This window comes from Pterocles gutturalis, unplaced genomic scaffold (genome assembly GCF_000699245.1).
Source record: "Pterocles gutturalis isolate BGI_N339 unplaced genomic scaffold, ASM69924v1 scaffold10470, whole genome shotgun sequence".
In the NCBI taxonomy this organism is placed as follows: Eukaryota; Metazoa; Chordata; class Aves; order Pterocliformes; family Pteroclidae; genus Pterocles; species Pterocles gutturalis.
In genome coordinates, this window is record NW_010143426.1 from 3,153 (window position 1) to 19,907 (window position 16,755).

Sequence of the window (16,755 nt, forward strand, 5' to 3'; positions counted from 1 at the left end):
GAGCATTTGCTCCAAGAAAGAAACTCTGTAGGTTATGTTCAATTCTTAAATCCCTCCAAATAGAGGATTTAAGACAATAAATTTTGAACGTGATTTCATTGCAGTATTACACTGAAGATTGGTGTAATATTTTTCAAAATGATGTAACAGTTTCCAAATACAGATTTTGGAACCTTATGCTAGAAATCAAGATTAATACTTTAGGGCCCACACATTTAGCTTTAAAACTCCTTGAAAGGATGACTTGTCTATGTTGACAAGAACTTCTACCTGTGTGACATATCTTATAAAGATAGCTTATGACTGGCAGGTCACCATCAAATAGTAACATTAGGAATATTCAAGTCTACATTTGTAAAGACTTATGCATGCAGTTTTGTCTCTTACACATTGTTTAGATGTGTTGTCTAAATGTACTGTGCCTCAAATGCCAACAAACTTGAAATTACGCTATGTAAATATATACATATATGATGCTGTATATGTTTAGTACCACAGTAAATATAACTGTAATCAAATGATACTAGACATATGTAGGACCATAGTTAAATTCCAATTAAGAAAAAAGCCAGAAAAATTCATTTTTCTAACAGTATTTCACAGTAGAAGGAGGCAGTCCTTTCTCACTGAATTTTCCCCCCTCGGGATTTGTAAACATCATATCTATTATTCTATCAGTATAGTAATTGAGTATTTTATTCATAATGGTAAGTAGCTAACCAACATGAATAAAGTTGTCATAACACAATAACACTTTCAGACAAAACAGGTATTTATTAAAAGAAACATTTATAAATAGTTTGTTTTGCATTTTAAACTACATTTTCATAAATAACAATATTTAAAAGTGCTGAATATGGTAGGATAGTCAGCAACGCCACTGTAAACAGATTTGTTTTCCACTTTGCAGATTTTTTTTTAGATCCCATTTTGTCAAACACTAAAACAGTTAAAATATTTGCATAGGGAATAGAGAATAGCCCTTTTAATCATCTCCTGAATTCTATATAAATTACAAAACCAAATGAGTTTAAGAAACAGTTCGTTAAGTTGTTCGTATATATATCCAAAAAAAGCACACAGGTTTCAAGTAAAAAGAATGATTAAAAAATTCCCCAGACTTGCTATTTGAAGCATGTTCAATAAATTAAAAAAATGAGAGGTAGTAAAGCAAAGGAAAAAAATAAGCCCCAGAAAATAAACTCAGACCTGCATCCTACCAGTTACCGTACAGCAGCAGACCCGCCTCGGCAGCAGCAGCTCCAGCGAGAGCAATGCAAGGAGTAACTGGGTGGCTGGAGCCAAGTGTGTTTGGACTAGATTCCACTCAAGGACACAACCGCCAGACCTTCCAGCCCCATTGAAAGCAACAGGCTTATGCCACGTGTAGTCCTATGTAAGTGAGAAGAACCTTGCCTCTTAAGTCTGAGACCAGTATTAAATATATATATATACATGCACACATATATATATATATATTTAACAAGTATTCAAAGCCATTTCTTGGTATATCTTTAGCAGTTTGTGAGGGATGCTAATGCTCATTCTGCTTGTATATGGTAGGTATGATAATGGGTTTTTTAAGTTCCCAGTCTCAAATCAAAAATGCATCCTAAAATTGGACTTTTTTTGATAAAAAGGCCAAGCAAACACCTATTAAAAACATCATGGCAGCCAAGTGATGGGAGTACCGTGCTGCCTTAGCTCTGGTTAAGGGCTTGTACAGGTTTCTTTACCCAGGAAAGACACCCATTGCATTTCTGTAGGCATTTTTCTTGGGTAAGGACTGTAGGTTTATGAGCCCTTGAAGTTTGGTTTTATATTACTCTCCAAACCCCTTGTGTTCAAGGAGTTTCTCAAAATCAATGAGGCTAGAAGCTAAGATAAGATTTCTTTAACCCACCACCTTGTAAAACATTACTTTGTTTAAAAACATTTTTTACTGGTTTTAGCTTTCAAAAAAAAAAATCTTACAGGACAGATGCATTTCATCAAAAATGTTCTAAAATGCTCTAAAATGCTACATGTAGGCAATCTTTTATTAAATTTCTTTATTCAAAAAACTAAATTATCAAGCTTTTTGTTTGTTTTTTGTGGGTTGGGGTTTTTTATGATTTTTTTTTTTTTTTTTTTTTGCTGAAGTACATAACATTATACAACTGTGTTAGAACTGGATAGCCAGTCTTTAATAAATCAATTACAGTATCTGACATCTGAAATGTACATTGAAAATCTTTGTTCTTTTAACAATTAAACAATATCAGCGCATAGATTGTGTCACCCAGTTATGGATCCCTTTAAGTGGTTTGTGCTTTTTTTTCTTCTTCCTTTTTTTTTTTTTTTTTTTTTTTTTGACATTGCAAACTCTGTAATGAAAATGCCACAGTTTTGGCAGTGAACAACCAGAGGAATCCTCTGCTTGATTTATTTTAAATAAACAGTGATAAATAGCTCTTATTTTCTGTACAGAAATATTGGCTTCAAAAAGTCAGTGTATTGTACTCAGTAGAGCATGTTGAATAATGCTACACCTTAAAAATTGGCTTTTTTTCAGTTAGTGATGTTAAAAAAATGCAAGCCTCTTTCTGGTTTGCTGCAGTTGTTTCTAGGTACCATAAGACTGTATTGCACAAAAAAAGTTCTTAAATACAGATATAATTTATGTTATTGGATTAAATATTGCAACAACTAAGTGGTAAGTGAAGCAGTTTTACCTTGCACATGCAGTGTGAGGATACACAAGGAGACTGTTCATAAAACTACAAATACATCGTTGCAATCTTGACTGCAGTAGGGTGAAAGAAGTGTGAAACAAATGTATTTTGGCAAATCCATTGTTCCCCTCCCACGCCACCTTGAGCAAGGAGGACCTTGGTAAAAATGTAGACAGAGACCATAATATGTATTTGTTTTCTTCACAGTAGCCTGAGTAGTGCTAAAGTGTAGTTCTCCAGGAATCCAGCTCCAGATGTTATTAAACTACTTTTCTTCCATCCCACCCACCCAAAAAAAAAAAAAAAAAATCAAGTTATCTTGTTTGAAAATTAAAACTAAGTTTCAGAAGTAGAGCCTGTAATACTTTCAACGAGAGACTTATAAATCTGAGAGTTCAAAAACCTTGGAAAAGAGTCTCTGTGCATGAGGGTGTATATCTGGAGTTGGGCATCTTCATACATGTGAGGGCTGGGATCCAACAAGTTTCTGTTGATCACTTCTCTCACCCGGGAATCAAGACTAACCTGAAGAAGATGAGAACAGATTAATATTAAACAGTAATATTGGAAAGGCAGTTATGTGTATCTTTATTTCTCAGGGCTCCACAGAACATGCTGAGTTTATCAGTTTATTCAAGTAATGCTCTGTGCTTCTGTCAGAGCCACCACACAGTTACGGACTGAGACTGACTCTTATTTCAGTTTTCACTTGGTCTTTGCATCCATCTTAGGATCTGTAAGATGAAGTGCAGCTATATAACAGAATAAGTACAATGCAACCCAATAAAGCTCTCCAGTAACCTGTATTTCCCAAAATATGTTATTTAACTTAAAAAAAAAATTTTACTTATTTAAAATTATTTCTCTCAAAGGAATGTTGAATAATTCTCATTCAGAGAGTTGAAATGTTTTTTTTTTTCCTGACTATTTGTGGTTAAATCTTTAGAAGCTTTCTATTCAGCATTCTCATCTGGCTGTGCTACAGATTTTTTCCCAATTTTTTTCAGACTCTACACTTGTTACTCACAAATTACCCAGAGTTTTTTGTCATTTTTATTGTGTAAATCTCCCTATTAATATTAACTATTTCACATTCATTCTACTTTTCAAGACCCTTTAACAGCTGATAATTTTCAGGATATCATATGTCCATATTGAAGTTGTTAGCAAGTTTCAATTTTAGCTTCTCATTTACTTTCCATTTGTAATGAACTCCTGTGCCTAGGCAGAAAAGGGCATATTATGCTTGGGATGAATGCACAGATGATTTTAGAATATCATTTAGAAATTTGAGTGAATGTACAGCTTATCCACAAAATGCTCTAAAACCAGTAAAATTAATGCCTTCTTGATTAAACGAAATGGCAGTAGCAGGGAAGCCCACTGGGGCCAGCAAGGGTTTATTCAGCTAAGAAGAAAAAGGGCAAAACACTTAAGAGAGAAATACCAAGTATAGATCAGTTAAGCTACTGTGATTTACACCAAGTTGCAGTCTGACCTCACAACTCTGCAACCATATAAGTAGATATTCCATATGAAGGATTGAGTTCAGCCCTGGAAAGCTCCACATACTGAGGTAGCTTGACACATGAAGGACGGTACAGACATGAAAACTCAGGACCTGTGTGAGATGTGTATTTGTATATGTGGCAAAACAAAGTCTTTGAAATACAGTGGCGTGCCATGGTATGGTACAGTGTGGTAGTGAGGAGTAAATATACATTTTAATTACACCTTCAGTTCCAACTATAGAACTGGAATATTGGTGCCAACCAAACCTTTTCGGTTTGTTGGCACATTGGAGTATGTTACTGCCACAGCAGGTAAGATCTTTCTCCTCCAGGATTCTCTGTTAGTTGGTTATCGGTCACAAGGCATAATTATGATGCAGCCTAACTGTGAGTAAACTGTTGCCTGTTCACGCTAGCAAACCGTACCTGTTGCTAAAGCAGAACATCCATTGCTCCTGCTTCATGCACGCTCTCCATCTAAGCACTCAGGGCTGCCGCGTGCCTCGCTTACGGGTGGGCAGCAGTGCTGCCGTGCCAGCTGCCAGGCACAGCCTCCCCCTTTCCCACCCGGGCGCGTCCCCCTCCCTTGCGCTGGCACGGCTGTCTGGGCAGCCCCACGGCTAGCTATGTTAGAGCATCAATCCCTCTGAAAGCGGCATTTATTTTCCAGGCTGTATTTCAATCCAGGCAATATTTCTGATGGAATTAATTGTCTAACGTAGCTGTGCAAGCAGACCGGGCTGCACAGCAAGAATGAACAGATCGGTGGGGCTGCTTGGCCAGTGACTACCTGCTTTTAGACACAACAGCGTGCAGGAGTGTAGTGTTAACAGTAGTTTTGAGAAGCAGTGTTGCAACCATGTGTCTTTGGAATTTCTCTGGATAGATTTCAGTCTTAGCCCATTGCATTTCTGTAGCACAGAAATGACACACTAATGATTTAGGCAATTCTCCCACTGACACACATGCACATGCATACACACACACATATATCTTAGCAAAACCAGTTTATGCAGCTAGCTAATTGATTCTTCATTATCAAATATAATGGCTGGGATAAAAAGCTCAAATTTGGTAGGATGGTGGGTTTTTTTTTTTTGTCCACTGAATATAGTAAAAGTTAATTGCAGTTATAAAACAAACAAACAAGCAAACAAAATGTTTCTGTTAATTCACATTGTAGTTTTTCAGTGACTCACTAAAGCCAGATGGGAAAACTAGTTGGAATTACTAAGGGTATTTGTTAAACAGATGTAGACAAGGTATTTATTTAGAACGCAAAAACCTTCTGCCTCATCCCTGAACAAGTGATGATAAACATTTTAGCTCCTATGCCAAAGGTAACACCTGGGATGAGATGCTGGGATGAAAAATAACTTTTCAGCTCCTGCACCGACCTAAAGCAGGGCAGACAGTCCTTGTTTGCCTCAAGATTTCTAGCAGGGGCAGGAGCAACTGGATTGATGATGTCCACACGTGTCCAGCGCATCAAGCTGGTGAGCAGATTTGATAAACGCCAAGTCCAACAACACTTAGCATTTGAATTTTAACTGCTGGTGTATGTTGGCTTAGAAAGACAATGGAGCATTCAGTACATATACTAGAGATGCATATATACTGTAAGAAACACACATTATTAGCTCGCTGAGCTGGCAGTTACCTCACTCCAAAGCAAAAGCATACACTATGGTACAAGAGAAGATAATGGAGCTATAAATTGCTGTTGGCTTCATTCATATGAATGAAGTTGCAAATTGCTGCTGAAAGCAGTGCAGAAGTAAAATACAGCAAGCAGGGTCCACAGTGAGCAGAAATTAGCATAAAGCCACTGAGTAGAAAGCCAGATGCAATGCACAGAGACAAGGCAAAGGAGCTAAAGGTACATGATGAGTCCATCTACAGTGCTTATATCTTTATATATGTCTCTATTTCAAACCATGGTTTGATAGGGGATGCTTTCCTTTACTCCAAGTGAAGATAATTTCAGAATCCGTCTATTTCAGTTTGAAGATTGAAGAAATTTTATATAATTTCCCAGGTATCATTGTACCTTTCATTAGAGGAAATATGTGATCTCCATTCCTGGATTAGTTGGTCTCACATAGGAATAACCAGTGCAAATTTGGATTTTTCTCCCAGCCAGTTGTTGCAGCAGACAAATCTACAATAATTCTGATTTAAATTCCTTAATTTTGGTGCCTTTTCTCCAGAAGTGAATTTGCATTACTTACTTCCTTTCTCTGGCAGGCATGTGGCATTACTAAAGAAGCATATCCATTTCTCACCCTTCTGTTTCTGGAATTTCTCTTTTATTCCCTTTTTACAGAGAGCTTTGAGGTGTTGTGGCCACTGATGCTAAGTGGCTTGACACCTGTGTCTCTAATTTTTTTGTCCCTTCCTTTCCCTGATTTAAAGTCCATACTAAGACTTTCATCTGACAGATGAGGCAGACTTTCAGACCCCCCTCTGGCAATCCAGGGTATAACATTTCTGCTCTGGAATAACAGAAAATGCAAATGTAACATTTACAGCTTTACCTCTTTTGGTGACAGGATAGAAATGTAATCTTCATATATAAGTCTTGCTTTTTCTTCAATAACTTTCTTGTTCTGTTCCTTCTTTAGATCTTCACATGCAAGCCAGAAAAGCAGGTTCTCCTCGCTATACTCTGTTCGAAGAAACTCTCTGAAAAGGTTTCTCCCAGCTGGTGTTTTCATCATCTTGTCAAAATTCTGAGCCCAAGACAAAATTTCATCTGCAGTAGGGTTTTGGCTGCAAAAGCAAAGTATCATTACAAATATGATTCTATTTTTGTAACAGTGTTTTCATACATTTGTCCAAGAATTCTCCTTTCAACTGCACTTTAGTCTAAAGTGAAAACTGGAAGCAACAAGGCTTCAGCCGTGACAGGGGAATTTTGTTCCCTCTTCACTTGTGCATTCATTATCTCAATAGCCCACTAAACGTGTTTAGTGTTATGAGACATGCACTCGCCTTTCTACAAATTTTCTGCTAGTGTTGTTAGCCATCAGACTCTAAGACAAAATCCCACAACAGCACTGAATTCCTGTCTCTGCAGTTAAAGGAGATGTGACTTAGGGAGCTGGCAACAGACTCTTTCATGAGGGGTTTAGATGACACCTGATGTCCCTGCCTGCTTCTGGTGGTGTTTGGCCAATCACTGGCTGCCACACGATTTGATTTAGGAAGGATAAGAAAAACAAAAAGCTCTTGGCAGCCAAGAGCATACTAATGAGGCCCAACAAAATAGTAATTCAGAGAGCTTTTAAATTAGCATATTTCTCTGTGCTTGTACTTAAGGGTTGCTAAGCTTCCCTCTGTTTGGTGCTATTGACCTGAATGATGATTTACTGGCATGAGATGTGACGGATGTTGCTAGCAAAACTGGACAGAGAAGGAATGGGAAAAAAGTCCTTACTCCCATTTTCTGAAGGTAACTATTTGTGTCTTGTAACAGTGGCTGCACTGGATAAGCGATCAGAAAACTAACTTGTGTCACTAATCCATTAATGTACAAATGAATGGCTTGAGAAGTTAATGCTCCAAGCTACTTAACAACAAATAAATATGGTTTCAAACTTAATTCTGAGCGCTCACTCTCCCCTTCCTGATAGGATCCAACACAAGAGCTTTACTAGCTGTTGTTAATAGCTTCTGTGTAATCATGTGACACAATAAGGGACATTTGTCTAATTGATTTCTCTTCAAGTCCACTTATCAACTCCTACTCTGCGTGTGAGGCAGACTGGATGACAGAGAGCTATCTGTGGTAGCTTTTTGGCAGTCAAAAAGAATATAATAAATGAGAAAGTGTTTAAGGTTTAAACTATCCAGCAAAATAATTGTAATCTAAACCAAAAAGTACAAGCACACAGATTTGAAGGTGAAAAGTTCTCTCTCTGAGGAGGGTGAAAAGAACCTGCTGAGGTGGATGGAGCTGACAAGCAACCTGTGCTGCCTCCTTGTCTATTGGGAAGATCTCTTCACTATAGTATTCTGTGGAAATTTCCAACATGGTCCTCTCATAAATAACCATGAGTAGCAATAAAGACAATGAGTTGTTTGGGTTGCTTTTACATCAATCATATCCTCTAAAGTTAAGTTTCAATTTACTTTTTATGGGATCAGAGAACTCGAGGCCACTGATAGGTTAGCATTTTTTCCAACACAATAAATATGGGCCCAAGCTTTAGACAGAAACAGAAGCTCAGACTTTCAGTGTGTATTAGCCTTTTTTCAAGGTATGTGTTTCCTTGGTTAATTCAGGTGAAACCATAGCCCAAGCTGTTTTATGAAAGGTAGCCATGTTAAAAATCTTATTGTGAATGATACTTTTGCCCGTTAGTTTTTTTCTTGTCTGGGTAAAGAGAAGAAAATGCTCCCTCGGGTAAGCAGAGGCTTCTTATAGAGGCTATAGATCTATGGAACTGTGCATGCACCTCCCATTCCACCCCACCGTTCTTACCCCACAAATAAGGAACTGTAAGTAAACCTGACTTATGAATGTCTCTCTTGGCATTTCATTGTCAGGGCAGATTTTGCTTCCTTTTCATAGAAATTTTTGGAGGAAAAGCAATTAAAAAGGACATTCCCAGAGTATAAAACCCAAGGCACATCTTGATATTAGTTATACACAAATTAAAAGCATTTACTGGACCACAGTTTGACCAACTTACCATTCTTCTATGACTTGGATACTTTCCATTTTGGTCGTATGTGTTGGCCTTCCTGCATTGTCTCCTCTATCTTCATTCCTAACAGTGAGGCTGCAATGTAGTACAACACTTTATTTTGTCTAGAGAAAGTTAATTTAAAAGAATGACTATAGTAATGCAAACTTTTAAATTATAAACCTATGTAAAGTGTAATTTTTCACTCTTGTCCCTAAAATTTAAAACCCAGATTTTGGAGAGAATTTTTTTATGATGACTGCCTTAATTCTGATGGAAGTTAATTAACAGTTGCTATAGCATGTGTAATTTTTTACAAGCTCACAGTTAATAAACTGAAAGATGGACATAAACTTAGAGGTCACTTTTGCAGTTATTTCACTTAGTAAATTGAGAATATTAGTAACAATAAGGGTAGAGAGGATAAGAATATCTGAATTAGACATTGATGAGGCTTTGGGGCCCCATCAGTTCTGGATGGTTGTCCATTCTTTATGAACATTCCCTTTTTTTTCTCCATGATACGGTGGCAGTAGATGGCTTGGGTACAGAACTTTGCATGTAGCAGCTCCTTATGATTTCTTTCTCTGACCCAAATTTGTTTTTCATTCTGAAAAATAAAGCTTACTGGCCTCTCAATAGAAAGGCATCCATTACCCTCATATTACCAGAAGCAAGAAAAAGAAAGACTTCCTTTATGTAAGGATGTTTTTAATTACTTTTGTTTTCTTCTCTTTTGAGCTGGTAACTAGCATCACATATTTTTCTGTAAATATCTTTTTAATTGGATTTGCTTTAGTGGTAGCAACTTCCTCTGTGTGTGCCCTCTATGAATGTTCTGGAACACAGTATTGCCACTGAAAACACAGTTACTGATAACTACAGAAAAAAGTACATTGTGAGTGACAGAAGTATTCATATAGGAATCCTAGTTCCAATAATTAAGCTTAAGAAGTGGAATGTAGTAAGGAGATGGAGATTTCCTTTCATCAGGTGTTCTCTACATGCCCAACTGAGAAAACAAGCAACCAAGCAAAAAATCCCCACTCCCAATCCCAACAGAGCTCATATTTTGCATATTGAGTATTCACCATACAGTGATGCTCTCAGTCATCCTAAGTGGCAATATACAAAAATATGTTAGTAGCATAAAGCCTCTCCCTCCCCCACTAATCTGAATAACTTCTGCTCAGCTCTAAGAAGAAATCCCAGCTTTGAGACATTTTTAGCACCAATAACCTTTCCTTATAGCCCCTCTGCATGTATGAGTTTTATCAACACTTTTCCAAGCATTTGGCAAAGTTAATAGGTGATCTCATACTCTTCTGAAAAGTGGAAGCTCCCAGGTAAAGCAGAGCACATATTAAGACTTAAACATTACAAAGACGTACACTTTCAAATGAAGCCATTTGATACTGGTTACTCCTTCACTTACCTGCCAAGACCTTAGTTCAGGCCCTTGGTCCTGCTTCCCCTGTTACAGCGTAGGAATGCAGCTCCAGTGCTGCTAAGGTGTTAGGGTGTCATCAACTGCTGCAGGAGAAACAACACATCCTGAACTCTGGGGTTGGCAGGTAAAAAGCCTTTCTGTCTCCTCTGACCTGTTGCTCATCAGTCTATAGAGGGAGCACCAAGGAAAGCCAGTGGGAATTCCGTATATAGGAGGAGAGAGAAAAAGGACCATCCACTTTCTGTCTTGTAATCTTTAAGTCCATACATGTAACTGCTTAGGGTCACCCTGCATCTGGCCGGAGCACAAAGCTGGGGTGAGGGAGAAGCAGGGAAGGCACAAAGCTTCTCTCTCTCCCTCCCTCTCTCCTTTGCAGTCTGTAGGCAGAGCAGCATTTGTCTTCTCTGCTGGATGCAGAGAACTGAGTGCTCTTTGGTTCCATGGAAAAATAACACCATGGAAGGAGGAAACAGCTGGTGTAGGCTGGGAATGTAACAGGGTGTTCACCGAGTCCATCCGAAAGAGAATGAAGCTGCCCGTTTTCTTTCCTCCATCACATGAGCAGCAGCTAAGCTGTACTGAGATAATTTACTTGTAGGCTTATGCCAAGGTTTGGATGCGGAGTCTTACTGGAAGTAGAAGGTGACTCATCTGAGAGCAGTTAATTAACACTGCTAATTTAATTTGGTGTCTGGGATCAAATACTGCTGTTTTGCTCATGCAGAATCTCAGCTAAACTTAGGAAAACCATCATGGGCTGATGAAGGTGCAATACAAGTAGTGAGTGGTGAGTAAGAAAGAGAAATAGGAGAACAGACAAGAAAGCCATGTTAACTTCATTGCACTTTTTTATCAAAGGAGTAACAGATAGGCGCTATGCATTTTGATTTTCTACAAGACTGCATCTCGGTAAAAAGTTCAGATGGTGGGCCCAGAATGCAGCACGCAGTTTTCTGGTATCGATACCAGAGTGACAATGCCAGGTACGCACTAATTCCTTCATCTAAGCATTTATAGCTGGAGTGCAATGGCTGAAGTTAGCGCTGCAAAACAGGGAAGACTCTAAAGAAAGAAGTGTTACACTTAATTGGAATAATTTCTCAAGTTTGGGTACTGTATTTAAAGCTGTGCTAAATTCATAATACGTCTTGGCCTAAATTCTGCATTATGTTTCCTGTGACAAACACTAGCACTGCATTTTAGCTTTTATTTATCTACATCTGTCAAGGCTGCAGTTCCATCGGATACATTACTTTCAATATGTTTTTCCTGTGAAAGAAATCATCATTTTTGTACAGGACTGCATTCAATTCAGACATGTTCTGTTTTCACTCAAGGAACTGGTTCATGTTCACTTAGAAAAAAATTAAATATTTACACATTTGTGACTACAAAGCTAATTTGAAAGCAGCCTTTAAATAACTCTGATCACAATAACAGATTGCTACCTTTTACCTCAAAATGACAACATTGCATTGCTATTTGCTATGTTGCTATCTTAAGTTGAAAACACCCTATCTGTTCACATTTCTCTGTGGAACTCAAGCAGTCCTCAGCGGCAAAGGCACCCTGCATACCTTGAGCTGGTCTCCTTGATGCATCATTCCATCATGCAAGCTAGCTGATTATGTCAGAAGAATAATGCTGTATAGTGTAAAACTAAACAGAACAAAAGTAACAAAATTATCTTACTTAGTTAAAGCTTTAAGAAGTCAAAATTGCTGACGTACCTTATCAAAACATAGTTAAATAAAAGGGGGGTGTTCTAGAGAGACATCTGATGTAAATTAACATATATGGTGCCACTATTATTTATTAGTTGGAGTATATCCAGCAGATATCTTTAAAATTTAGAGATATAAATTACCAATGATAAAAGGACAACAAAACTGTGGCCTTAAAAAGAGAGCTTTGGGTGTCTAAAGGCAGAACTTAAGTGGAAAGCACAAGCACTGGTTTTTTTTTCTTTTTCTATGGAAGGTTTGTTCTGCCCATTTTTATGCTGATTTTATTGCTCTGGAGAGTATGGTAAAAAGTACTTCGGTAAGCCCAAGTGGCCTGACCTCAATGTACCTTTCAAATATATGTTGGGTTCCTAATTTCTACAAAAAAAAAAAAAAAAAAAAAGAAAAGAAAAAGCTTCTTTAATTACTGCGACAGTACTGAGTAATTTCTGTTTGGAGTGAGTGCATTTCTATTTTGCAACTTCACAAACTTTGTAAGTAAAAATGTTAATGACCAGGGACTACCTGAAGCATACAAATTGAACAAGTTACCACATATAAGGTTAAACTGGTCCAGGTTCCTAGCTGATGTGTTTTTGGAGGAACTACTGGGATTCAGAAGACCAATCTTTATTTATTTAGCTACTATTATTCAGCTGTTAATATTCATGCTCAGCAACTAAACACTTGTTCTGTTGAGTAATTACTTTGCTGCATCAGTATTGCAGGCCACTGGTGCATGGTAAGGTAAAAAGGCCAAGCTAATTGGATAAAATCATCAAGAGAGCTGGACTAATTTAAGAGCAAAAATCTTACTGGCTCGTCCTCCAGGTGTTTCCAGCTGGTGGTTTCAGCCTTTTTTTAAAGTTGCTTAGCATCCCTACTGCTGCACTTACCTTCTACTGCCATTAAGAAACTGAAAATCACTTAGAGCTTGGACCTGATCTTTTATTCTCTGTATATCCAGTGCACAAATCATTCCTAATTGCTTCTCAGGGTCAGATTCTGATGTACCAGTAGCCTAAATCTGGTGAACCTGTGAATTACTGTTATGATTATGGCAAGAACATTATGCCATTGTGATGGGTACTAAGATTAATATTCTGCCTAGGCATGGCTAACACCAGTTACTAATCACTCAGGTATTTTCTCAGTTATGTGCATTATATGCAGTATATCATCACAGTATTTTGCAGTTATGTCTGGTATTGAAGACAACATGATGATTAAAGCCTCTTGCCTTAGTGGTGTTTTTTGGAGCTGCCATGAAGATAAGGAGTAGCAATCAAACTGGGACACTGTGAACTAGTTGGTACCTATGGGGTTGCCATTCAGGAGATGTGTGCTCAATTCCTGCTTCATGGCTGAAGTTTGCAGATGCTAGGCCCTGCAGGGTAACGACTACATTTTAGGCTGAACCTGTGTATGTCACACAGTAGGGCCACGGGCCTTCTAGCCAGCACTGTAACACAAAAGCTTTCCTTATTCTAGCCCAAAGGCCACATGAAGTCAGTTGCACATACATAATTTAAAGGCAGAATTTGGTTTTCAGGTTAAAATCAATATTCAGTTAAGTGCCTCTGGATAACACATGTTCTGACATGTTTCTTTCACTGATTTACTCTTTGAAAGAGTATATCTCACTGGCACTACTTTTCACCCCATCCTACTCCTAGGAATTTTTATTATAATCAGATCAAGAGACAGAACATTTTTAGGTCAGAGGTCCAAAAGCCAAGAAGGATTGTTTTGATGCTTGAGTCCAGCTGCCAGTACGAGCAAGCTACAGGCAGGACTGCCATAACTTAAATAATGGTAATTTAGTAGATGTAAATTAAGTGGAAGCTTTCTTAAAAATACCACAACTCCCCCCCAACCCTCAAAAAAAAAAAAAAAAAAAAAAGCAGCATACAACTCCCCCCCACCCCTCCAAAAAAAAAAAAAAAAAAAAAAGAAGCACAAGAGATCAAGATTTAATTGTGATTTTAAAATTCCACTGGTAGATGATGTAAAATGACCATTCGCCTGAAATGTTGACAAACAGAAGCTGAATTTACTAAATAGATTCAGTTAGGAAATACTTTTTCAGGGATGTTCAGAGGAGGAAAAGCCCTCCTTTAAACAAGCAGTTTAGTGCACTCATTCAGAATTTGAAACACCCTTCCTGTGGGACTGCGGGGGGATAGATGTCTTTCAAGCAGTTCTGCTGAAGCTATTCCACTTTGGTAAAAATAACAGAATACTCATTACACAAGACAGAAACAAGAGACTCTGAACTTAACGGCAAATCATTGTGTAATGAATACTTAAGTATTCTATATAAAGTACAATATTTTATACCTCATTGAGGGGAGAGCCTGAAAACAGGAACATATTAGTGCATTTGCCTGAAGTGAGGGGAAGGAGGCTTTGAAAAATCTGAGACAAAGATGGGCACCAACCCTAGATCTTTCACCAGCTGGGCAAACACCTTCACTCTTCAATACAAAGTGGTCGTGCCCCTGCCTGTATCAAAGCTCTTTGATTCCTTGAATTTTATTACAAGTGTCTGGCATAAAACATGCTATATGAACAAAAACATATTTTTCCTGGTTTTAGTTTGGATGCAGAAAAAGTGCATTCCAGTACCTTTTCAGTTTTTGATTATGGTTTGATTAAAGTGTCTTCCATTCTGTTGTTCAACAGTCAAGCATCGAAAAATCAATTGTTTGCACAGCTCTGTTCACCAGTTCACTCCTACATGCTGAGACAGGTTCTGGTAGAAGTCAGAGATGGATGTGGTCCCCTCATGCTGCATGGTAATGCAACAGACAGCTATACTGGCACTCTAATTTCTTTTATGAAACTGAAGATAAAATTACTTTCTGACACTTTGTTTTTCTGACAGCTGAAAGATTTAAGCCTGATGGCAGTGAAAACTAGTCAGGGCTGTGTTTGTTTATGAACAGAGGAGCATGATGATTTTGCTATATTGTACAAAATAATGAAAAATAACCGCAATATTATCATGATCCATTCATAAAGAAAAATACAGCTATGTTAATCTCAAAATCACTTAGACAGAGTCTAGTCAGTAATGCTATATTATGTCTCCCTTTTAATGACAGAAAAATAGGCATCCAAGAGAATGAAATTTTACATGGACAATATTATCCTTTTGGGTTTTATTTTTTTCAGATGAGTAAAGGATAAAAAAATGTTTCTATCAAAGTTAGGATAAGAGTTCACTTTTTGTTACAATAAATGGATGACATTCAGAACAACTATTCTAAGAAAAACTAAACCTATAGTAATGATTTTTATGAAGAAATGATACCTTGCACTAGATATTTCCATAGGCTCAGGTAAATATGCATTATATCCTTCATGCCCCTGGCTGTATTAGAAAGAAAGAGGATGCATCAGTCATCAAAGGCATGCATTGTGGTCTCTTGTCTCTGACCTCTGAGAATTTATGTCCTTGTGAGAATAGCTAAGCAGACTACCTACACTATTGTAATAACACCAGTATATGCAAAGCATAGAAGTGCAGAACTAACTTCAGCCAAATTAGTGGCACTAAATGAATTCTGGAGCAGAGGCTTGCATGGACCCCTGGATGTGGGGTTTATCCACAGAAGTTACAGTTCATCCACAGAAAAAAGTCAAAGAGTAAAAATTGCAAACTTGTTATTTCCATATGTCTGCATTGATTGTCTGCAAGAAACTTTGACAGGCAACGGTGGTCAGGAACCTGAGGATTCATTTATTTAAACTGATCAGAATCTGGTCTTAACCAAGTCAGCAGAACATGATAAGTTTTGTTCCAAAGAAGAAACAGATTAAAAAAATGTGAAGGATTTTTTTAAATTAGTGTCCATCCTAGTTCTGTAATGAAATAAGATTTATAGATCTTCACTAAATTCAGTAAAGAAATACAGGATGTAAAAATTTATACTGAATACAAGTTAGAATTTTAGTTAAAAATAGCTACATCCTTTTCTGAGGAAACTAGTCGTTTTCTGCTTAAAACTAAATGCTGGAGATTGTTTTGAGAAGACTTGACACAGGAAAGCAGCCTGTTGGGGAAAAGCCAACAATTACCATAAGGCTATAATCAGCCTACTTGGCAGTGTACACTGAAACTATAAACTCCTTTCAAAAAGTCCAGGTACCTGTGGTGCTAAGTTTCCTGAGTGCCAGAGTTACATTTGCCTTAGGTAAAAAGATGGTACAAGAGACATGTATAATCCAGATTTTTAAAAGAAAGAAACAAACAAATACAGACTCTACTTTGGACTCAGATGTTTTAGAGTTAAAAAAAAAGTGTTTGCAAGGAGAGTTTATAAACTTGAGGTCTGATGTACAAGCTTTACCTCATGTAAGAATAAAAACCAATTTTGTTTTTTTTTTTTAAATAATGCAAGTACTTGCAAGGTTAGCATCCTGTTGTATTATGTATTATGTATGTTAGTATCTATTTCGTATTACAGCTAAAAACCCTCCAATATTTCAAAGGTTCAGATGGGGGAAGGGATGTGCAGTCACAAACCTCCCAGCTCTTTGTTCAGCTTACATTGTGGTCCCAACATTTTGACCTGTAATGACAAAAGCTGCAGTGATAACTGGCCTTCTTTTTTTCTTCTCATAGGTCACAAAAGGTAAAATAAAAGTGAAACAAATGAT

The 16,755-nt window shown here is 37.5% G+C and overlaps 1 protein-coding gene across 2 annotated transcripts; it reads right to left on the bottom strand.

Moving 5' to 3' along the window:
* Nucleotides 1-2,460: 2,460 nt before the first annotated feature.
* RGS17 (regulator of G-protein signaling 17) lies at nucleotides 2,461-10,449 on the bottom strand. Of its 2 annotated transcripts, XM_010084734.1 has the most exons (4): nucleotides 10,352-10,449; nucleotides 8,923-9,000; nucleotides 6,763-6,997; nucleotides 2,461-3,239 (listed from the first exon to the last, which is right to left on the bottom strand). In XM_010084734.1, exons 2-4 carry the CDS (start codon nucleotides 8,949-8,951, stop codon nucleotides 3,051-3,053), a joined length of 453 nt encoding a protein of 150 aa, XP_010083036.1. In that variant the 5' UTR covers nucleotides 8,952-9,000; nucleotides 10,352-10,449; the 3' UTR covers nucleotides 2,461-3,050. The 2 variants fall into 2 exon arrangements, with proteins under 2 accessions (XP_010083036.1, XP_010083035.1); XM_010084733.1 differs by lacking the exon at nucleotides 10,352-10,449 and having other exon boundaries at nucleotides 8,923-9,007.
* Between the last annotated feature and the right edge of the window lie 6,306 nt (nucleotides 10,450-16,755).

Coding starts and splice junctions, on each gene's coding strand:
- RGS17 (XM_010084734.1), bottom strand. CDS start 8,951: ATGGAAAGTATCCAAGTCATAGAAGAATG. Junction 6,998..8,922: donor ATCCAAGTCATAGAAGAATG/GTAAGTTGGTCA, acceptor TTGCTTTTGCAG/CCAAAACCCTACTGCAGATG. Junction 3,240..6,762: donor CTATCCTGTCACCAAAAGAG/GTAAAGCTGTAA, acceptor CATCTTCTTCAG/GTTAGTCTTGATTCCCGGGT.